This window comes from Gigantopelta aegis, chromosome 1 (assembly GCF_016097555.1).
Source record: "Gigantopelta aegis isolate Gae_Host chromosome 1, Gae_host_genome, whole genome shotgun sequence".
Lineage (NCBI taxonomy): Eukaryota > Metazoa > Mollusca > Gastropoda > Neomphalida > Peltospiridae > Gigantopelta > Gigantopelta aegis.
The window spans coordinates 38,215,722-38,240,737 of NC_054699.1; the positions used below are offsets into that span (position 1 = coordinate 38,215,722).

Here is a 25,016-nt window from a genome sequence, read left to right on the forward strand (position 1 = left end):
TCGTCTCAAACCTCAATAGGTTGGGTACTGCTGTACAATATTCTCCACTGTTTCGTTTTGGAGTCCACATGGATCGATCCCCATTGGTGGACTCATTGGGCTATTTTTCGTTCCAGCCAGTGCTACACAACTGGTGTAACATAAGCCGTGGTATGTGCTATCCTGTAGTAGTCCATTAAGTGGCAACAGCAAGTTTCCTCTCTCAATATCTGTGTGGTGCTTAAAGGGACATTCCCGAGTTTGCTGCATTGTAAGATGTTTCCGACTAATAAAATATTTCTACAATTAAACATACATATTAAATATATTTTCTTGTTTAATATATTTTCTTGTTTAGAATAGCAGCGTCTGTATATTCAATGTGTTTCTGGTCATCTTAATATTTCTAAGAAACCGATACTGGATTTTGTCTTCAAATAATTTCGTACGTACGAAAAAATTATATTTTAGGAAATAAAATTACATTTAACCTAGTACAATTATTAGAACGATCAGAAACACGTTTAATATGCAGCCACTAACATTTTATGCAGAAAAATATATTTGATATGTAATTAACGATCGTTAATAAGTGTTAGTCGATAACATCTTAAAAATTGCAGCAAACTCAGGAATGTCTCTTTAAACATATGGCCATATAACTAATTAAAATGTGTTGAGTATGTCGTTAAAACATTCCTTCCACAGCTGCAAGTTGGTTAAGGTGCTAGCTTGAACATTTTGAACATGTGAGCATTTAGTCTGCGGTGGCCTGTACAGAGTCTTAACAGTGTTACTTGATCCACTCGGCTGAGGTGATAATCATCCTTTACAGTCCTAGGCTTACTGGCCGACCTGATCAGGGGTTTCTTTTCGGAGAAGCTACCTCTGTGGAATTTGTTTTGCCCCTAGCTTGGCTAGCCGGTCTGCTTCCTCATTTCCTGGGATCCCACAGTGGGCTGAAATCCTCATTGTGTGAAATCAATTGTGTTTATTGTCAGCAGAACTTGAAGTACAAAGCTATACTTTAAAAAAAAACCCCGACACTTTGTACAAAAACAAATTTATTCGAAACATCTGATGAAAAATTGTTCTGCTTGCAAGAATCTTGTGAGTTTTGATAATACAGACCACTACAATACAATCCTTTCACAACATCGGGTGACCCAAAACCTGCTATGCGATACCAGAGTCTTGTTAGTGACTACTATTTCATACTAAATACATGTTCTTGTTAGGAATACCAGTGTCTGTATATCAATTGTGTTTGCACTTAGTTTTTATTTTAATTTGTGAGATATATTTTTTCATACCTGCAAAATTATTGGGAAGTAAAATCAGCTTTGGGCTACTACAAGCATTAGGACAACTACAAACACTTTGTAAATACAGACACTGATAATTTAAATAAGAAAATGTATTTAATTTGTATGTTACGTCACCAAAAAGGCTCTATTGGTTGGAAATGTTTTTACAATGGTTGTAAACTCAGGACTGTACTAGGAGCACGGGAGGGAGGGGGAACAACCTCCTGAAGCACCCCTCCTATACACATACATCTATATCTTGATGGATTGATAGCTGGTTGTGTCCACTAACATGATAATAAATTGAACTGTTTCATCAACAACATAGTGATATGAATTGTATTTCATTGACAAAACAATTATGATCAGTGAGAAGCAATGATTGAGAACAATGATAGTAAACACTGGAAATTTGTTCATAATTTTAGACAACACTGACCAGTCCAAAACCAGTAAAATACTACTAATGTTTATCCATTCACATATGAAACTTACGTTATATACCGACAGAAAGAAACAAAGAACACAAAAAGATTAATGGTCTACTACCAGAAGCCTCATCCACAGTATCAGGAGGTTAACCATGTACTCCCTTATTTTCTTCCCATCAAATTTTAAGTTAAAATACATGAGCAGACTTTAAAAAAAAGTATTTAGTGACATTTCTAGTCCATTAAAGGTTGATTAATAACTACTGTTTAATCTTTAAAAATTGTGTGGTGATTCCAGAAATGCGATATTAAAAAAATATATGTTACCTGAACAGGTCCTTTCAGAGGAGATGTTAGACTTAAAAACCAGCAGAATACTAAGTCACTGCAATTACAAAACTTTTCTTTCTTTTCTTTGATAAACAGTATGCTGTAAATCATAAAATATGAGCGATCTTAAAATTTAGCGAAATCCAAGTGACATATTAGCGATATCAAACTTTACTGAAGTTGTCATATCTGGGGACAACATTTCAAAATCTTAGGTAACCGGAAGTCAGTTCACGTGAGTTTTACTTAGGTAACCGTTTGTTCGGGTACGTGAATATAGTTCTCATACAACGGATGAGTTGGGCCTATCTAATCCTAAAACACGTGAACTACGGTTCTGTTACATTGGTGGTTCAAATGGATTTAAAAACAAACTGATTTTCACTTTCATTACCAATATATGGTACTTTTAATTTTAGAATGTAATTGTTCACCACATAACCAACTGGTGGTTCTTGTAATTTTAAAGTCGCGTAACCAACACGCGAACAGAACAATGGTTCTCGTGACATATTGTGCCCTGCATATCAGAAATTGAAAAAAGAAAACGCTCAAGCTGTAGGATCAGGATAAATAATATTTTTGATCTATTTTGACACATTGTTGTGTGTTTAGTAAATCAGACAATTCAGTCACATAAACCTTTTTGGGACGATCTCTTGTAAATCTCTTTAAATTTAGCGTCACAAAATATTAGTATCTTGTATGGCCTCGCTAAAATTCGCTAACGTTTCACACTCGCTAACATTTCCCGATTTACAGTATCACCTTTTGAAGTCAGTCCATGTCTTCGACACACAGTGGTTTGTGAACTAAAACAAGTGATATACAGAGAATATTACATGAGTGGCCGTTAGATACCAGCTGTGCTTTAAAACATATCTAATAAGCAAAAGCGAGTTGGATATGTTTTAACAAACAAGTGGCAAGATAAATGGCATCTAATGGACACGAATGTTGTATTCTGTTGCTTACATATCCTGAAAAAGTTTTAAAATAAATTTAAATGCCTTTTCCAATGAAAACCTATTTATGACCCTTGCACTTATAGTTAACTTGTGCATAACAGAGAAGTCAATTTCAGGTTATCCTGTACGTCACCGAGTGATTGATTCGATTATTCTTTTTTTAATCATTGGTTGGTATGGCACTGGTGACCTGGTCATCACCTAGAAGCAGCCAGTCGTATGTCTTTAAAAAGTTATCGCATGGGTGTGTAAGAAAACTCTTTCAAACATAGTACTGTTGTTATCAACAAATGTTCGTGTTGGATTCAGCGATTAAAAAGGTAAAGTCCAGCAGCACATTATATTGTCATCCGACTCTGAACAACACAAGGCAGCATAAATGTCTGTCTGTCTGTCTGTCTGTCTGTCTGTATGCCTTTATTTTAGTGAAACGACCCAGAATCCAGCTTATCTCTGATCCATATCGGCATCTTCAAACTGTTCAGTGTCCATTATTTCTTCCCCATTCACGTGGTTTTCTGAAAAATGCAAGTGAGGACAAATCAAAGTAACATGAACACTTCATTTAATTAATTATACGTCAATTAATTTCAGGAAATGTTTTATTTAACGACGCACTCAACACATTTTATGTACGATTATATGGTGTCGGACATATGGTTAAGGACCACACAGATATTGAGAGAGGAAACCCGCTGTCGTCACTTCATGGGCTACTCTTTTTAATGAACAGCAAGGGATCTTTTATATGCACCATCCCATAGACAGGATAACACATACCACGGCCTCTGATATACCAGTCGTGGTGCACTGGCTGGAGCAAGAAACAGCCCAATGAGCCCAACGACAGGGATCGATCCCAGACCAACCGTGCATCAAACGAATGCTTTACCACTTGGCTACATCCCACCCCTCAGTTAATTTCAGTGTCTCTTATGATTCTTGCCAAATCAGAGATAAAGTTAAATCACGCAGACACTATATTTGGAAAAGCAAAGCTGATTTGAGAATTAACATCAATGCCATTGATCCAGTAGTCCGAGGTACGTACCCTTTTGTTTATCTATGTGTAATATCTATACACGTCAAGACGGCCATAAACTCACTGGATCTGCCAACATTTATAATTTAAAGGTGAAAGTTCAGTTTTGGTTTTAAAGACACCATTAAATAGATTTTTTTATCATCAGTAACTGGATGTCAAACATTTAGTAAGTTGATCAACATCAAGTCTTGGAGGAAACCTGCTATATTTTATATTGGCTACAAAGGGTCTCTTACATGCACTTTCCCACAGACAGGACAGCACATATCACGGCCTTTGATATACAAGTCCAAAACATACACTGAACGTGTTTGATGGTTATTCTACTATGTTCTAGCATTCACATGATTAAGATAGATAACTCCAGTGAAAGTTGGCAGCTGTGCTTACTAAGACCCACAGACAGGAAAGCACATACCATGGCCTTTGTCTGGTTGTGATGCACTGACTGGAATTATAAAAGCAAAAGAGTCACACGTGTCAGTGAGTGTAATTCATGACAGCTATAATACCGTTTGGTCGAGTTGGAGGTGACCGGCTGTCCCCGATTCTGATGACGCTCTCGAGGTGCTGTAATGTGGCGCGACCCTCCGGCGTCAGGTTCTCAAACCCATCCTCACCCTGGTAGAAATTATCTGAACAAGACAAAACACAACACAGTCAGTCAGTACACAACACAAGTTAAAACAAACAAGTGGACTATTTAACAAGTCTGCACATTTTTAACTATAGCTACTTGGTGTCTAACATTGTTATTCGATATCTCGTTGAAGAGGTCTGTTTTTAACTATAGCTACTTGGTGTCTAACATTGTTATTCGATATCTCGTTGAAGAGGTCTGTTTTTAACTATAGCTACTTGGTGTCTAACATTGTTATTCGATATCTCGTTGAAGAGGTCTGTTTTTAACTATAGCTACTTGGTGTCTAACATTGTTATTCGATGTCTCGTTGAAGAGGTCTGTTTTTAACTATAGCTACTTGGTGTCTAACATTGTTATTCGATATCTGGTTGAAGAGGTCTGTTTTGTTTCACGATACCACTAGAGCATATTGATTTATTAATCATCACCTATGGAATGTCGAGCATTTGGTAAGTTTGACATACAGTCTTAAAGAGGAAACCTGCTACATTTTTCCATTATAGTAGAAATGGATCCCACACAGAGTATAACACATTATACCATGGCCTTTGAAATACCAGTCGTGGTGCAATGGCTGGAACGAAAAATTGCCCAATGGGCCCCACCGATAGGGATCGATCCCAAATTGACCGCACATCAAGCGCGCACTTTATCACTGGACTACGTCCCGCCCCCCTCTAGTTGAAAAATAGAGAGGAAAACAGCTGCCACAACAAGGGCTATTCCTGATGGTAAAACAGCAAGAGATCTTTTACATACACTTTTCAATAGACAGGACGATATTAAAAAAACCTCAATCTATTCAGGGCAGTCAAACCTGCTCACTGGAGTTTTTTGTATGATTTTAGGTTTGACAGATCCATGATCCATGTTATAACAAAAAAGAATTTGTTTTTTTAAAAACGTTGAAAATAATCGCCAAAAACCACTTTTTCTACTCAAAAGTTTGAGGTATTCTCACAACAAAAAAAAAGAAGAAAAAAAGTAAAGTAGCCATTTTGAGTCTCAATCAAAGCTATCTCTTGTGTTGTTTTATAACTTCCGGCCAGTCACATAATCAAAATAGCGGAAAATATGAATTAGTCAATGCACTGCATGCAGTGTACAGTATTTTGACTTGTATGACTACATGCGAGATATCACGCCTGAAGTAGTCAGAAGGTTAATCAATAATTAGCATTACGTGTAAGTTTAACCCTCGATCTAACCAAGGCTGACACATGTATCCAGTGTAAAGCATCTGTGGCTTTAAGATCATTGTGTGAACATTTGGTGTCTATTGGCTGTGAAACTTATAAGAGATTATTGTATAAGCTTGTGTGTCTTACTGAAATCACGAAACGTGGGTCAGGATTCTTGTATTGCCCGACCAAAAGAAAGCAAGAAAGAAAGAAATGTTTTATTTAACGATGCACTCCACACATTTTATTTACGGTTATATGGCGTCAGACATATGTTTAAGGACCACACAGATTTGGAGATTTGGAAACCCGCTGTCGCCACTACATGAGCTACTCTTTCCGATTAGCAGCAAGGGATCTTTTATTTGCACTTCCCACAGGCAGGATAGCATAAACCATGGCCTTTGTTGAACCAGTTATGGATCACTGGTCGGTGCAAGTGGTTTACACCTACCCACTGAGCCATGCAGAGCACTCAATCAGGGTTTGGAGTCGGTATCTGGATTAAAAATCGCATGCCTCGACTGGGATCTGAACCCAGTACCTATCAGCTTGTAGACCAATGGCCTAACCATGACGCCGGTTTGCCCGACTGAGAGTGGGGGTAATACATGAATCCTGAAACGAGTTTCGTAAAATCAGTATGACTCACACACGAGTGTAATAATTAATTTATTATCCATATTATTATTGCTAATTTTCGTAATGAATAACAAGGACCCTATCAAAACTAGAAGGAGATGACGAAATGATGTCATATTTCACAAGCACAGTCTGAGCTAGGACTGGGGAAGCAACATCATGTTGTGACGTCGCTTACCAAAATTACGTCATTACACGTTATATTACACATGCTTTTTTATTTTTATTGTGCTGACTTTTATTAACTCTGTTTTGTTAAACCATGTGGTTATTAAAGAAAGAGAAGCAGCATACACAAGTTATTAAGACATGCATAAACAGGAGAAATGGCCCAGCGGCCAACCGATGGAGATTGATCCTAAACAGACTGTGCATCAATGGGCAACATCCCACCTCACAAGCTACATGAAGCTACACATGACAGCAGTGGCGTGTCAAGAGTTACCTCCATCCCCTCCAGAATCCGAGTCCACGTCTTCCTGGTCCGGGTGAAGAGCCTGGCACTCGTTCATAGACTGAAACATCTCTCCCACTGCAAAACAACCAATCAAAATACATGTAACATCTCTCCCAAACAAAACAACCAATCAAAATACATGTAACATCTCTCCCACTGCAAAACAACCAATCAAAATACATGTAATATATCTCCCACTGCAAAACAACCAATTAAAATACATGTAATATATCTCCCACTGCAAAACAACCAATCAAAATACATGTAATATATCTCCCACTGCAAAAGAACCAATCACAAGAAATGAGAATAAATGCTCACAGTTGAAGGTTTTTTTTTACAGACACCAATAAAGCACATTGATTTATTTATCATTAGCTATCGGATGGGGATCGATCCCAGACCGACCGTGCATCGAGCGAGCATTTACCACTGGGCTTCATCCCACCCCTTGTCTATCTACAAGGTCTACTGGTAACACTTGTCTATCTACAAGGTCTACTGGTAACACTTGTCTATCTACAAGGTCTACTGGCAACACTTGTCTATCTGCAAGGTCTACTGGCAACACTTGTCTATCTGCAAGGTCTACTGGCAACACTTGTCTATCTGCCAGGTCTACTGGCAACACTTGTCTATCTGCAAGGGCTACTGGTAACACTTGTCATCTACAAGGGCTACTGGTAACACTTGTCATCTACAAGGTCTACTGGTAACACTTGTCATCTACAAGGTCTACTGGTAACACTTGTCTATCTGCAAGGTCTACTGGTAACACTTGTCTATCTGCAAGGTCTACTGGTAACACTTGTCATCTACAAGGGCTACTGGTAACACTTGTCTATCTACAAGGTCTACTGGTAACACTTGTCTATCTACAAGGTCTACTGGTAACACCTGTCTATCTACAAGGTCTACTGGTAACACTTGTCATCTACAAGGGCTACTGGTAACACTTGTCTATCTGCAAGGGCTACTGGTAACACTTGTCTATCTACAAGGTCTACTGGTAACACTTGTCTATCTACAAGGTCTACTGGTAACACTTGTCTATCTACAAGGTCTACTGGTAACACTTGTCTATCTACAAGGTCTACTGGTAACACTTGTCATCTACAAGGGCTACTGGTAACACTTGTCATCTACAAGGGCTACTGGTAACACTTGTCTATCTGCAAGGTCTACTGGTAACACTTGTCTATCTACAAGGTCTACTGGTAACACTTGTCTATCTACAAGGTCTACTGGTAACACTTGTCTATCTACAAGGTCTACTGGTAACACTTGTCATCTACAAGGTCTACTGGTAACACTTGTCATCTACAAGGGCTACTGGTAACACTTGTCATCTACAAGGGCTACTGGTAACACTTGTCTATCTACAAGATCTACTGGTAACACTTGTCTATCTACAAGGTCTACTGGTAACACTTGTCTATCTACAAGGTCTACTGGTAACACTTGTCTATCTGCAAGGTCTACTGGTAACACTTGTCTATCTGCAAGGTCTGCTGGTAACACTTGTCTATCTGCAAGGTCTGCTGGTAACACTTGTCTATCTGCAAGGTCTCCTGGTAACACTTGTCTATCTACAAGGTATACTGGTAACACTTGTCTATCTACAAGGTCTACTGGTAACACTTGTCATCTACAAGGTCTACTGGTAACACTTGTCATCTACAAGGTCTACTGGTAACACTTGTCTATCTACAAGGTCTACTGGCAACACTTGTCTATCTACAAGGTATACTGGCAACACTTGTCTATCTACAAGGTATATTGGCAACACTTGTCTATCTGCCAGGTATATTGGCAACACTTGTCTATCTACAAGGTATATTGGCAACACTTGTCTATCTGCCAGGTATATTGGCAACACTTGTCTATCTACAAGGTATATTGGCAACATTTGTCTATCTGCCAGGTATATTGGCAACACTTGTCTATCTGCCAGGTATATTGGCAACACTTGTCTATCTGCCAGGTATATTGGCAACACTTGTCTATCTACAAGGTATATTGGCAACACTTGTCTATCTACAAGGTATATTGGTAACACTTGTCTATCTGCCAGGTATATAGTAACACTTGTCTATCTGCCAGGTATATTGGTAACACTTGTCTATCTACAGGGTATATTGGCAACACTTGTCTATCTACAGGGTATATTGGCAACACTTGTCTATCTACAAGGTATATTGGTAAGACGTGTTTATCTACAAGGTATATTGGTAAACACTTGTCTATCTGCCAGGTATATTGGTAACACTTGTCTATCTACAAGTATTTTCGTAACACTTGACTTAATATCTTCTCTACAAGGTATATTGGTAAATGTATAACACTTGTCTATCTACAAGTTATATTGGAAACACATGTCTATCTACAAAGTATATTGGAAACACTTGTCTATCTACAAAGTATATTGGAAACACTTGTCTATCTACAAAGTATATTGGTAACACATGTCTACCTAGATACAAGTATATTTGTAACACTTGTCTTGATATCTTCTCTACAGAGTATAATGGTAAATTTATAACAATTGTCTATGTACAAAGTATATTGGTAAATTTATAACACTTGTCTATCTACAAGGTATGCTGGTAACACTTGTCTATCGACAGGGTATAATGGTAACACTTGTCTATCGACAGGGTATAATGGTAACACTTGTCTATCTACAGGGTATATTGGCAACACTTGTCTATCTACAAAGTATATTGGCAACACTTGTCTATCTACAGGGTATACTGGTAACACTTGTCTATCTACAGGGTATACTGGTAACACTTGTCATCTACAAGGTCTACTGGTAACACTTGTCTATCTGCAAGGTCTACTGGTAACACTTGTCTATCTGCAAGGTCTACTGGTAACACTTGTCATCTACAAGGGCTACTGGTAACACTTGTCTATCTACAAGGTCTACTGGTAACACTTGTCTATCTACAAGGTCTACTGGTAACACCTGTCTATCTACAAGGTCTACTGGTAACACTTGTCATCTACAAGGGCTACTGGTAACACTTGTCTATCTGCAAGGGCTACTGGTAACACTTGTCTATCTACAAGGTCTACTGGTAACACTTGTCTATCTACAAGGTCTACTGGTAACACTTGTCTATCTACAAGGTCTACTGGTAACACTTGTCTATCTACAAGGTCTACTGGTAACACTTGTCATCTACAAGGGCTACTGGTAACACTTGTCATCTACAAGGGCTACTGGTAACACTTGTCTATCTGCAAGGTCTACTGGTAACACTTGTCTATCTACAAGGTCTACTGGTAACACTTGTCTATCTACAAGGTCTACTGGTAACACTTGTCTATCTACAAGGTCTACTGGTAACACTTGTCATCTACAAGGTCTACTGGTAACACTTGTCATCTACAAGGGCTACTGGTAACACTTGTCATCTACAAGGGCTACTGGTAACACTTGTCTATCTACAAGATCTACTGGTAACACTTGTCTATCTACAAGGTCTACTGGTAACACTTGTCTATCTACAAGGTCTACTGGTAACACTTGTCTATCTGCAAGGTCTACTGGTAACACTTGTCTATCTGCAAGGTCTGCTGGTAACACTTGTCTATCTGCAAGGTCTGCTGGTAACACTTGTCTATCTGCAAGGTCTCCTGGTAACACTTGTCTATCTACAAGGTATACTGGTAACACTTGTCTATCTACAAGGTCTACTGGTAACACTTGTCATCTACAAGGTCTACTGGTAACACTTGTCATCTACAAGGTCTACTGGTAACACTTGTCTATCTACAAGGTCTACTGGCAACACTTGTCTATCTACAAGGTATACTGGCAACACTTGTCTATCTACAAGGTATATTGGCAACACTTGTCTATCTGCCAGGTATATTGGCAACACTTGTCTATCTACAAGGTATATTGGCAACACTTGTCTATCTGCCAGGTATATTGGCAACACTTGTCTATCTACAAGGTATATTGGCAACATTTGTCTATCTGCCAGGTATATTGGCAACACTTGTCTATCTGCCAGGTATATTGGCAACACTTGTCTATCTGCCAGGTATATTGGCAACACTTGTCTATCTACAAGGTATATTGGCAACACTTGTCTATCTACAAGGTATATTGGTAACACTTGTCTATCTGCCAGGTATATAGTAACACTTGTCTATCTGCCAGGTATATTGGTAACACTTGTCTATCTACAGGGTATATTGGCAACACTTGTCTATCTACAGGGTATATTGGCAACACTTGTCTATCTACAAGGTATATTGGTAAGACGTGTTTATCTACAAGGTATATTGGTAAACACTTGTCTATCTGCCAGGTATATTGGTAACACTTGTCTATCTACAAGTATTTTCGTAACACTTGACTTAATATCTTCTCTACAAGGTATATTGGTAAATGTATAACACTTGTCTATCTACAAGTTATATTGGAAACACATGTCTATCTACAAAGTATATTGGAAACACTTGTCTATCTACAAAGTATATTGGAAACACTTGTCTATCTACAAAGTATATTGGTAACACATGTCTACCTAGATACAAGTATATTTGTAACACTTGTCTTGATATCTTCTCTACAGAGTATAATGGTAAATTTATAACAATTGTCTATGTACAAAGTATATTGGTAAATTTATAACACTTGTCTATCTACAAGGTATGCTGGTAACACTTGTCTATCGACAGGGTATAATGGTAACACTTGTCTATCGACAGGGTATAATGGTAACACTTGTCTATCTACAGGGTATATTGGCAACACTTGTCTATCTACAAAGTATATTGGCAACACTTGTCTATCTACAGGGTATACTGGTAACACTTGTCTATCTACAGGGTATACTGGTAACACTTGTCTATCTACAGGGTATACTGGTAACACTTGTCTATCTACAAGGTATACTGGTAACACTTGTCTATCTACAAAGTATACTGGTAACACTTGTCTATATACAGGGTATAATGGTAACACTTGTCTATCTACAAGGTATATTGGCAACACTTGTCTATCTACAGGGTATATTGGCAACACTTGTCTATCTACAGGGTATACTGGTAACACTTGTCTATCTACAGGGTATATTGGCAACACTTGTCTATCTACAAAGTATATTGGCAACACTTGTCTATCTACAAAGTATATTGGTAACACATGTCTACCTAGATACAAGTATATTTATAACACTTGTCTGATATCTTCTCTACAGAGTATAATGGTAAATTTATAACACTTGTCTATGTACAAAGTATATTGATAACATTTGTCCATCTACCAGATATATTGGTAAGACTTGTCTATCTACAAGGTATATTGATAACACTTATCTATCTACCAGATATATTGGTAAGACTGGTACATACAAACATCTGAATTGCTCGGGATGAAGCGCACTTCGCAGACTGGATTCTCATCCTCGTCAGAGTCTGACGAATTGCTGACTTTGTCTTCTTGTTCTGAAACAAATAATGGAAGATTGTAGTCAGTGATTAGCTATAGCCCTTGATATTCAGATTAGCTAGACTTAGGGCTGCCACCACCCGGGACTAGCTCAGCTAGGTGAGAGAACTTCATGTAATAATGGATATTTAGTTAGAAAATAACTGGGTTTTTGCAATATTTTAAATTTAACAGATTATTTGGTGAAATTTTCTGCTCACCCAGAACTGGCCTCGGTGGCGTTGTGGTTAAGCTATCGGACATAAGGCTGGTGGGTACTGGGTTTGCAGTCCAGAACTGGCTCCCACCCATAGCAAGTTTTAATGACTCAATGGGTAACAATTAACAAGTTACCCACTGTCCTGGACAGAAGCCCTGATAGCTGAAAGAAAGAAATGTTTTATTTAACGACGCACTCAACACATTTTATTTACGGTTATATGGCGTCAGACATATGGTTAAGGACCACACAGATTTGGAGAGGAAACCCGCTGTTGCCACATAGGCTACTCTTTTATGACAGGCAGCAAGGGATCTTTTATTTGCGCTTCCCACAGGCAGGATAGCACAAACCATGGCCTTTGTTGAACCAGTTATGGATCACTGGTCGGTGCAAGTGGTTTACACCTACCCATTGAGCCTTGCGGAGCACTCACTCAGGGTTTGGAGTCGGTATCTGGATTAAAAATCCCATGCCTCGACTGGGATCCGAACCCAGTACCTACCAGCCTGTAGACCGATGGCTAACCACGACGCCAGTCCCTGATAGCTAAGGTGTGTGCCCAGGACAGCATGCTTGAACTTTAATAGTAAATTGAAATCAATGCTCACCCAGACCTTTCCATGCAGCATATTTTTCAAACCAAAGTCAGGGTTATCTCTGGGTGAGTAGAAACATTTACAAAATTAATTACTAAACTTCAAAACCTGCATAAATCAATGGCAGTTATTTCCCAACCAAAATATCAATCCGAGGAATTTATCCATGATAATTTGCCAGGGTCCCATGTTTGATGGGGTTGGGGAAATTAGTGCCAGTAAATCATACTTTGGAGATGTTTTCAGTTCACTGTTAAATTAATTTATTATAACAGACATAGAGAATACTGAACGAGTTCCCGTGTGAGACCGTTTATATTACAACAATGTGTGTTTTCAATCGACATCACGAGTCAAAGCGAGTGGTGCACAATTAAAAACACACAAGTTGTAATATAAACAGTCTTGCACGGGAACGAGTATAGTATTTTATTTAACACACTGTACATTAATAAACAAAAATTGCACAGAATGACTCCCAAAATAACTAAATAAGACATGAGAATTCACAGACTAAAGACCAGGAAAATGACATCGCTTACCAAATGACATCATTTAGCAAAATGTTGTGGTTACTACATTTGTACGCCTTACATCTGCCAATGACGTTTACACAAAAAAATATTATAAACACATTCAAGGCCTAACAAAATTACTAAAATATATATTTTGTTCAATTATGCTGCTAACATTTAGTGTTTTCCCTAGCTTGTTTTAGCATGGTGCAGCACCATGCCTCAATAGTCTAGCACCATCTTGCCTTTATCAGCACCATGCTGCCCTGAAATTAAACAAGCCTTTTTCTGATTAATTCTAAAATTGCCTTTATAAAACACCAAAAAACTTATTATTAATTAATAAAATATGCATTTAATATCTTTTGCCATTCATTTATTAAAGTAAGCACATAAATTACATTAAATTTCAATTAATTTTTGTGTATTTTTAATGAAAAACAAGTGCCCCAAAAATGGTGAAAATGCCCCAAAAGTGTTTGGTCTACAATGCCTTGCCTAATCTCTGGGGAAATCACTATATCACATGGGGTGTAATAAATAATTATATATATATATATATATATATATATTGGGAGTTTTTTTTGCATGGAAATTTCAAATTTTCGGTGCCACTTTCTTTCAGGAATGGACTCACACAACAACTAGATAAATCCCTGCATTACTACATATAAATGAATTGTGGCAAGTGGTAGAGCTACATGTAGCTGTCAAAGCCACAGACAAAAATATGTACATGTAGTTCAGTTTGTTTGTTTTTGTTTAACGACACCACTAGAGCACACTGATTTATTAATCATCGGCGGTTTGGATGCCAAACATTCGGTAATTTTGACATATAGTCTTAGAGAGAAAACCCGCTACATTTTTCCATTAAAAGCAAGGGATCTTTTATATGCACCATTCCACAGACAGGATAGCATATACCACTGCCTTTGATATACCAGTTGTGGTGCACTAGCTGGAATGACAAATAGCTCAATGGGCCCACCGACAGGGATAGATTCCAAACCAACTGCATATTAAGAGAGCGCTTTACCATTGTACTACTTCCCACCCCAAATTATGTAGAAGGAAAGAAATAATGTTTTATTTAAGTTTAACGACGCATTCAACACCTGCTGTTGCCACTTCATGGGTTACTCTTTTGGATTAGCAGCAAGAGATCTTTTATATGCACCATCCCACAGACAGGACCGTACGTACCATGGCTTTGATATACCAGTTGCTGTGCACTGGCTCAAATTATGTAGAATGCCCTTTCATAATGAATTCTAGATTTTTAAAAACTGACAGAAGGGGTGTTACACATTGAACCTCTCAGATTATACTGTCATAAGGCCTAAAAAATTATATATGAGTGTTTCCAGTTTCCTGACCTAACCTAATTTTATGTATTTTTATGTATTTTTCTAAAACAAAATTAAAATCATGATCCCAGATTTTTTGCAATCAGCAAACTAGATTCAGAACACCTCGGCCGATTATGGTTTCTCCTTTTGATTGGTTTAAAAAAAACATTTTATAAATTAAACAAATTCTTACCAACCTACATGTACCTTATTTTTATCAAGGATGAAACCTGAATTTTTGTTATAACATTTATACACATTTTTTTAAGGCCTAACCACTCCTGAAGACAAACTCTCTATATATGTGCATACATACATGCATGTATAATTACCTATGAGTTTTGCATCGATCATCAAGTACAGACACGGGCTTGGAAACGTGTTTGGGTCACGTGACAAAGCGTGTAGACTAATAGCCGGGTATTCTAGTGAGAAACCCTGGCCTCCCTCACCTAGCCACGATAAATGACTGAAAAACACAAATACAATAACAATGGATCACACACTTGTTACAAATATGTATGTATTCATGTACATGTGTGTGTAAATATACATTGTTACTATTATACCATGTGATAATGTACAGCAGTGACATATATGTAATATAACTGAGGCATGTTGAGCTGGGCGGTATACCGTATATACCATCCAGTATCAGTATTATGTTAATATCGATTTACCGTACTGAGCAACTATCAAAATGTTTCCCACCATTTAGTAAAGCAGTGACAATATTTATTACACACCAGTGTAGTAAGATATGACTCATGTCATAACAATCATTCAGTATCTAACTAAAGTAGTGTCGGAAATAGAATAAAAATGATTTTTGTAAATTATTTCTTTTATATTAAACTGACATGTAAATAGTTTGTAAATACCTATTTAATGATACTCTACCTAATTTAGCATTTACTTGTTTGGGCTCTCATTGATGTACAAGGTGGTGTTTACTCTTGAAATTGAAATAAAAATGTCAGTGAAAAGGAGATTTGTTACCTTTATTGGAACAGACTATAACACATTTTGATGATGTATGTCAATTTTATTTATCCTTAAACAAACTTTTAATCTAAAACTGCAAGTTAACTGATTATTTTGAATTGCATCATAAATTATTAATTATGACCAGCATATTTAGTGAATATAAATTCAATATAAGTGCATTTGAAATTTACACAATCTTGCAACCACTTAACGGTGCTATATTAGAAATTATATGTGAGCATCTGTTTGTGATAAAAATTCTCCAATAAAAATGTATTTTCTTCTATAGTAAATAAAATTATTTCCTATAATCATTTATGGGCATATAGTTATTAAAGGTGTAGTCTTTAAATGTTAAAGCAAAATTTAATAAAAACATGATTTGCAATAGCTGTCATTATGCAACTTTGAGATAGCACCTTTAATACCAGTATAATAGATCACAAACTTAGAATGGTTCTTGACAGGTTTGCTCAAAAGTTACTTATAAATGTCTACAAATATTTTGTTTTGGAGAGGGATAGGGATAAACCATCATCAGAAACAGTCCTTCACATATTGTAACAGTAATGAACTTGACAATGCATGTTGACCACAATTTTTTATAGTCTGTTCCAATAAAGTGCACAAATCACCTGTTTACCAACATCTTTCTTTTAATTTCAAGAGTAAACACCACCTTGCACATCAATGAGAGCCAAAACAAGTAAATGCTAAATTAAGTAGACTATTATTAAATAGATATTTACAAAATATTTACTTGTCTGTTTAATATGTAAGAAATAATCGACGAAAATCATTTTTATTCTATTTCCGACAGTACTATAGTAGATCACATGCTGACCCAATTCGTAGAAAAAATAACATGTAATAGGTCCCGACATCTGCTTGCATCTGCATTGCAGATTGTTTGCAGTTGGTTTGTAATAAATAAAATACTACGCTAACTACATGAAGAAACACTTTGCTCTACGTCACCACAAGAACGTACAGCACAGGTTTGTTTCTCAAAGGGTGTCGGCTTTCTTTGTGTAGCATTGGTAGTAATGGTATTGGTTAACAACATGTAAGTTTTATGTCAAAACTGGACTCAGAATAATCAAACTAAAGTTCTGTGACATCAGATTTCAGAAAATATGTGTATTTCAGACAGTAGCTTGCAACCATTTAGTTGCTGACGATAGCCTAAGTATTACATAGAGTTTCCTCTAGCCTTATCCTCGTCTGACTATTTACCCCAAGACACCCCAAGATCGACACCCCAAAACACAACCAAGACACACCAAAACACCCCAAAGACTCCATAAATATTTTAAACAATGAATTAAAATGTACTATTTTATAAAATAGTTAGTGGAAAATGAAGTAAAAGAATTAATGACCGCTGATTGCTAAGGGAGATAATCGACTATTTACCCCAAGACATCGCAAGATACCGCCTATTTACCACAAGATACACACGATACCCGAAAAACATACACGATACCCCATATACCCCTCCCCTAGCATTAAAATGTATATATACAGACACACACACAGATTGCGGTGTCTTGGGGGTAAATAGTCGATTAGCAATCAGTTGTCATTAAAGAGACATTCCTGAGTTTGCTACATTGTAAGATGTTTCCGACTAATAAAATATTTCTACGATTAAACTTATATATTAAATATATTTTCTTGTTTAGAATATCATTGTCTGTATATTCAATGTGTTTCTGGTCATCTTAATATTTGTAAGAAGCCCAAACTGGATTTTGTATTCAAATAATTTCATACGTACCAAAAAATATATTTTAGGAAATAAAATGAAATTTAACCTAGTACAATATTAGAACGATTAGAAACACGTTTAATATACAGCCACTAATATATTATGCAGAAAAATATATTTGATATGTAATTACAATTGTTAAAAAGTCTGTTAGTCAATAACATCTTAAAAAATTGCAGCAAACTCAGGAATGTCCCTTTAAGGCTTAAAATTAATTCCTTAATCCTTTACTTCATTTTCCACTAAGTATTTGATAAAATAGTAGGCCTACATTTTTATTCATTTTAAAAAATATTTATGGAGTCTTGGGGTATCTTGTTGGTGTTGGCATGAGTTCGACCTGTACCCCCCCCCCCCCCCCCCCCCCCCCCCCCCCTTTCAATGGTTAGGGAAGCGTTACGTACAGGGTTAGGGTTAGGGTTAGTCTTTAGAGCCTTTGATATAGAGGGGTACAGGTTGAACTCTTTCCAATAAGGGAAGGGATGGGGTGACTCAAGCTACTTTAATAACTACAATGCATGTGAACATAAAAAAAATTAAAATAGTGTTTGCCTTTCTGCTATAAACAATGAACCATTTCCTATTGAATTGCCATCAATGTTGGCAACAGTGTTTTCTTCTTTGAATCTGACTCCTTCTGTAGGAGGTGAAAAACTTGTCAAAACAATCATGGTTTTCACTGTCTTTCTATTTGATGTACAAACAGAAGCTAAAAAGAATTCACAACAATTCGCACGAACCACGTTTTGGTAATTTAATAATTCTAACCAATGATGTTTCAAGTAATATTTATTCCGAAACAGCCGGAAGTAAGTGTTTTTCTATTATCCAATCAAATGATGCGATATATTTTTATTTTTGGTTCCAACAGATTCGCCGTCGCTATAAACCGGAAGTAACTGTGTGACATTTTGCTTTGTGGTTCTGCAAATCTGTTAAATTATTTTAATGGTTTATTCCTTCTTTTTGTCAATACCAGAATGCTGATTGTAATAATTTCGAGTTTTATTTATATGCACATTTGATGCAAGTGTTTCTGAGGCGTCTGCCACATTGATTCCGGTTTGTTTACATGTTAAAGCTCTACTGGTTTGCCTCGCGCAGACGAGACTGTCAGTGTCAGTGAAGTAAAAGTGCTAAATATAGAAAGAGGGTTCAGCTGAACGAACGATATGGACAAAAGACATCGAATGATTCAGAGACGAATATTCGTATGAAGGTATGTTTGATGTTAGCGTTCTTTAGGTGTATTGTTTTTCACATAATTTAATAATCTAACCAGGCCATAGGCATGATAGGGCTATAGGCTTGAACTGGTTTGTGGATAATGATTGATGGAGCCATAGACCTCCAATTCCCCAGAACCCTCCCCCTTCCTTTTGAACACTGTTGAAGTTTGTGGACTTAATTGTTTTCTTTTTAAACATTGTTAAAAAAAAAACCCATCAGATATATTGCAGGACAACAAGCAGCATACCGGTCTATAGCAATAACCAGGTTAGTTTTGGGCTAGAGGACAATATATCCTTGCGTCATATGTTTTCCATACGATAAGCAAAAAATTAAAATATAATAAAAACAATACTTCGTACATACAATACTACTTTACCTTTCTCAAGTCACATTAGTTTATTGTGAAAAACAGTGATAATTTCCCATGAACACCAAATTTTCCTCCAAAAACACTAGCTGCTAAGTCGTACAGTTGTTTCCACTATATTTTCACAAACGTCATATGTTTTCGATAGTTTCATTGGCTGTCTATTTTTGTCCTTTTTATGGCAGTGAAGGGTCTATACTCCATGCAATAATTTACATCAAAATCTTCTTTTGAAAATAAAATCATATAATGTTTGTAACTTGTCAGGGCGCAAAGCTGCACTTTATATTTACTCGCCAACTGGCTAGTGAATGAAAAAAAATACTAGCCAACTAGAGATTGTTACTCGCCAGGCAACATATGAAGTACATTTATTAGTATGGATAATTATAATAACATAATTAAAGAACTTTAAACACCAACCTCATCCTATTTTGTTTTACTTTCCTTTGTAAACCGTTTTTTAATTGGGTTACGCGATTCCGACAAGTATACCGACGGCTACAGTTACCGAAACTAGGACGTATTTTATTTATTTATTTATTTTTGTTCACGATATGCTATCGTTACCAACAACTTTCTCAAACGTTTTTTAAAAATTTATTTAGCATATTCCCGCCATGTAACATTTAGCTTAACTTTAGGTGCAAACAAATTGGCTGCGAAGCAATTGGTCCAATGCTTTGTGAAAACTCATTTACAATCGGAAAACCCCGATGTGTCACAAGGCTTTCCGAACACCTCGATCGGCAAGTCGGCCGGAGAGCTCCGAGTGTGATATCCGCAAACAGGGCAAAATGTGGAAGTGTATGTTTACAGTTTCGATCATTAGTATATGTGTCGTCTGACTGATTAGTGAAATAAATGTTCCAGTGACAGCTTCATTCTGAAAAAATAATATACTCGCCAAAAGGCTAGTGTTTTGCAAATTTAAATCGCCATAACAGAATTTCACTCGCACAGGCGAGTGTTTCACTCACAGTATTGCGCCCTGCTTGTAAAAAAATATTGAATAATCTTCAGACCAATAGACAGTGTTCACTTAAAACAGATTTACATTATGTTTTCATCATAGGCTAACTATATATTTAAAAAAAATCTAATTCCACCAAACCACCTTTATTTGTAGTAAATGTAAATCAGGCATCGAAATAAGCATTGTGTTTGGTAACCCATTTACAGGTTACCACAAAATATAGCCTGGTAACCTATAGGTTACCACAACTACATGAAAGTTAGAATTGATTTTCTGTTCCTACTACTACTTTAAGGCTAAAACGTGGACGTTCTAAAATTGTATCGGTGCGCGCAAACATTGGTACGAGAAACGAACTCCGGAAGTAAATTTATGTAGTGGGCACTGCTTAAACACGGAATGACTATAATTGCTTGCAATTGCACAAGTGTGCACGAACATTGGTGCAATTTCGTATGAGAAAACGAAACGCGGAAGTAAATCCATCTAGTGGACGCTGCTTAAACGCGGAATGCAAGTGCGTGCGAACATCGATGCAATTCCTTACGAGAAAATGAAATGCGGAAGTCCGGAATGCATAGCCTGGTATACGTTCAGAAACGAAACTACCGTTACGTTGAAATTTTTGTCGAGAACGAAACACCGTTCTCAACTTTTCTTACATGTGGTAACCTCCCGGTAACCTGAACGACCGTTCTCGACTTATTTCGATGCCTGTAAATGCACATGTAAACATGCCCCCACCAGAAATTACCAAAAAGATCCTTGCTGTGAATGACATAAGAGGTAACCCAACCAGCCTTCCATAAATTTTATTGTTCAGTGTAATGATCACGTGGTATATCGTCGAACTTTGGCAGGTCAGATGTCAGTGTTGCAGACGATAACTTTGCAGGGATTTGTGATACCTGGATTTCGCTATGTGAGGCATTTCATTAGTACCAAAATATTGCATTACGAAAAACTGATAACATGCACACTATTTATGTTATTATAATTAAAACATAAAGTTGGCAGCTTGACTTGAAGCATTTTTAATATTGTGAGGTAAAAGACACTTTGTTGTTTATGTTTAGGCTGATAGTGACGTAATATCTCGCATAATCTCGAGATACATGCAGTTACAAAAAAAGTATCGAAAACATATGTCGATTGAAATTGTATGACGGTACGATATAGCAAATTTATCAACTTAAATTTAAAAGCTTGCATAATCAGTTATTTTTCCAACAAAATATTATTTAGGCCTACATAAAATTTACAGTTAGTAAATTTGGTGAGTGCCAGTTTGAATCATAATATACATGTACAGCCGTGTCTGGTGTATTGACGCGTCCTGTGATTCGGTGCACTTGGTATTTTGCTTAAGTATGCTTAGGAAGTTGTCAGATTGTCGTTCACTCATTGTTTTTAATGAATTCTAAGTTCAGTTCCATTTTCAATGGTTAACCAAGTATCAGCATATTTATTGTTATGGGTGCAATTAAAATTATTAGAATTATCAATAATTATATCATAATTTCAAAATAAATCATTCACCTGCTTTCATGTGTATTTATTATAAACACGAAGTAGGTAAAATTTATTGATATTAAGAATTTTAAAATCAGTCTAAAAACATGTTTCCTGTGTTTTAAAAATTATTGTACAGTATAATTATATAAGTGTATGAAAAAAAAAAAAAAAAAAATCTTTGTCAATAATATTGCAGGTGGTGTTTTTAATATTTTTCATGAGTTGGGGAAAAGAATATTAATTAACAGTTATTAATTAAAAGTAGTGGCAAATGTACCAGGATGTGCAGATTTGTGAAAAATAACCCCCACAAACCCCATAGCCTAAGAGTTGTTTTCTCCTACTTAATCCCTTATTCATAAAATGTGTTAAACACGACTGCAAAATTAACCACTACTTTATTTTATTTTTAATGAGTTATCGCTAGTTAGGCATATCATAAAATATTGTTTGTTTCCGGTTACCCGACCGACCCTAATTTGAATCTGCCGACCCTAAAACTTTTTTTGTATATCCAAAAATGTTCTTTTAATATAACAACGATATCCACGAAAACATTCCAAAACTATCACAAGTACTAATTTGGTGTCATTTAGGGGATAACCCTACTGTGGGTTTTTTTCCCGATTTGCGGACGTATATCGGTGGTTTTACTGTCGCAAATTTAGTTTTATTGGCGACCTGTTAGCCACGAAATGTTTTCTTCTAACAATTGATTGATGGGGTTATTTCCCTTCAAACTGAAGTTCGGTAACTTTCGTGAGATATCGGGTGAAGAGTCGGAAAATTGTTTTCACGAATATATGCGATCTTTTCCAATTTACTCTACATCTAGCGTAGCAAGGTGTTCCGATTAATAATAATAATAATAATAATAACTATATTTAATGATTTACTCCAGCGACAAACTGGCCTTGTAGAAATTTAGTGACCTTCTGATAAACTAGGGGAGGTATGTTTACCGATACTGATGGAATTTACTGCCAAATCAAATGATTAAATATGTCAGTAAGATCTCGATGCATTTCGTTATTTTTTGTAAGTGGTCACTGGGAACTTCACGGGTTTCCTCTAAAAACAGTGTCAGAATGACCATGTGTTTGAAGTCCAATAGCCGATGATATTAAAGATAAAAATCAATTTCTATTCATTGGACCAATTGATTGCTTCCAACCAAGTGTGTACTTTAATACTGGATGCATACAGAATAAAACTAACATTGCAAATTATAAAATTGGTAAGTCTACCATTTCTTTGATACACTAGGAAAGATAATATTTATAAAAAATTTTTTAAATGTTATTGTTGGACAAATAAATATAGAACCCTTCTTGTCAGTTTTCATTAAAAGAAATTGTTATAACTTATTTACTGGTTTCTATCCAGTTAAGGTTAAACCAAGTCTGTCCTGGACCAGAACAGAAGTTAAGTGTTAGTATGAGAGTAAACCTGCCTATTATTAAACAGCAAGGGGTCTTTTGTATGTACTCTCCCACAGATAGGTTAGCACCATGTTGCCCTCAAAATCAAAATGCCTTGCCTTTTATAAATTTATAAGTTGCCCATGTAAAAAGAAGGTTTTAAACACACCTATGTGGATAGTACTACGTATTTCCTTTTTTTAATTAAGTTATGAAATAGATATAGAAAATAAAATGGCCATACGGTTTTTGTCCTTTTGAAAATTGTATAATGGGGGAAAAAAACAACCTTATATTTAAAACTGCACATAAAATATGTCCCCAAAACGTCACTTTACCATGCCTTACTTCATTTCTAGGGAAAACACTGTGATGAATGGTATTGTTGGTTTGCATAATGCATTTCTATACATGCAGAGGTTATTTTGTGTAATGTCCATAAATAAAATTATTTTCCAAAATAAAATGTTTTTCCTACCTACCTACCCTATATTTTTCCAGCATGTAATAGGAAACAAGTAAAAAAAAATTCCGGCCTTATCCCTAGTATTAGGTTTATAGAGCTTAAATAACGTGCACAGGTTTTGTTTTTTATAATGCAGATGCATCCAGTGGCTTATAATTTGTGGTTTTATTGTACTAAAACAGTTACTGGCAGTGATATGGATGTATAGGACACCTCCCAAAATCCCGATTCACCCGTATTATATACTGTTTGTGACATAGATCCCGTTACTCAATCAAAAACTGTAGTGTTTTGGCACATATGTCGAGTGATTGACTTTCACTCTGACTATAGGCCGATAGCAGATTCATACAGTATGTGTGTACTATAACTAGTTGTAAACCTCTCATAGCAGATTCATACAGTATGTGTGTACTATAACTAGTTGTAAACCTCTGATAGCAGATTTATACAGTACGTGTGTACTATAACTAGTTGTATACCTCTGATAGCAGATTCATACAGTATGTATACTATAACTAGTTGTAAACCTCTGATAGCAGATTAATACAGTATGTGTGTACTATAACTATTTGTAAACCTCTCATAGCAGATTCATACAGTATGTGTGTACTATAACTAGTTGTAAACCTCTCATAGCAGATTCATACAGTATGTGTATACTATAACTAGTTGTAAACCTCTCATAGCAGATTCATACAGTATGTGTATACTATAACTAGTTGTAAACCTCTCATAGCAGATTCATACAGTATGTGTGTACTATAACTAGTTGTAAACCTCTGATAGCAGATTAATACAGTATGTGTGTACTATAACTATTTGTAAACCTCTCATAGCAGATTCATACAGTATGTGTGTACTATAACTAGTTGTAAACCTCTCATAGCAGATTCATACAGTATGTGTATACTATAACTAGTTGTAAACCTCTCATAGCAGATTCATACAGTATGTGTGTACTATAACTATTTGTAAACCTCTCATAGCAGATTCATACAGTATGTGTGTACTATAACTAGTTGTAAACCTCTGATAGCAGATTTATACAGTATGTGTGTACTATAACTATTTGTAAACCATTCATACAGTATGTGTATACTATAACTAGTTGTAAACCTCTCATAGCAGATTCATACAGTATGTGTGTACTATAACT

The 25,016-nt window shown here is 36.3% G+C and overlaps 2 protein-coding genes across 2 annotated transcripts in view; one reads left to right on the forward strand and one right to left on the reverse strand.

Annotated features, from left to right (window-relative positions):
• Positions 1-1,351: 1,351 nt before the first annotated feature.
• LOC121374772 (methylosome subunit pICln-like) lies at positions 1,352-18,629 on the reverse strand. Its single transcript, XM_041501884.1, has 6 exons — positions 18,432-18,629; positions 15,454-15,590; positions 12,360-12,452; positions 6,972-7,058; positions 4,573-4,695; positions 1,352-3,533 (listed from the first exon to the last, which is right to left on the reverse strand). The coding sequence occupies exons 1-6, from the start codon at positions 18,548-18,550 to the stop codon at positions 3,463-3,465; spliced, it is 630 nt and encodes a 209-aa protein (XP_041357818.1). The 5' UTR covers positions 18,551-18,629; the 3' UTR covers positions 1,352-3,462.
• Positions 18,630-18,790: 161 nt separating this feature from the next.
• LOC121374762 (transmembrane protein 164-like) overlaps positions 18,791-25,016 on the forward strand; it is a 64,372-nt gene continuing 58,146 nt past the window's right edge. The window contains exon 1 of the mRNA XM_041501874.1: positions 18,791-19,098. The gene's annotated coding sequence lies outside the window, so the exon portion shown is untranslated. The remainder of the gene's footprint in view (positions 19,099-25,016) is intronic.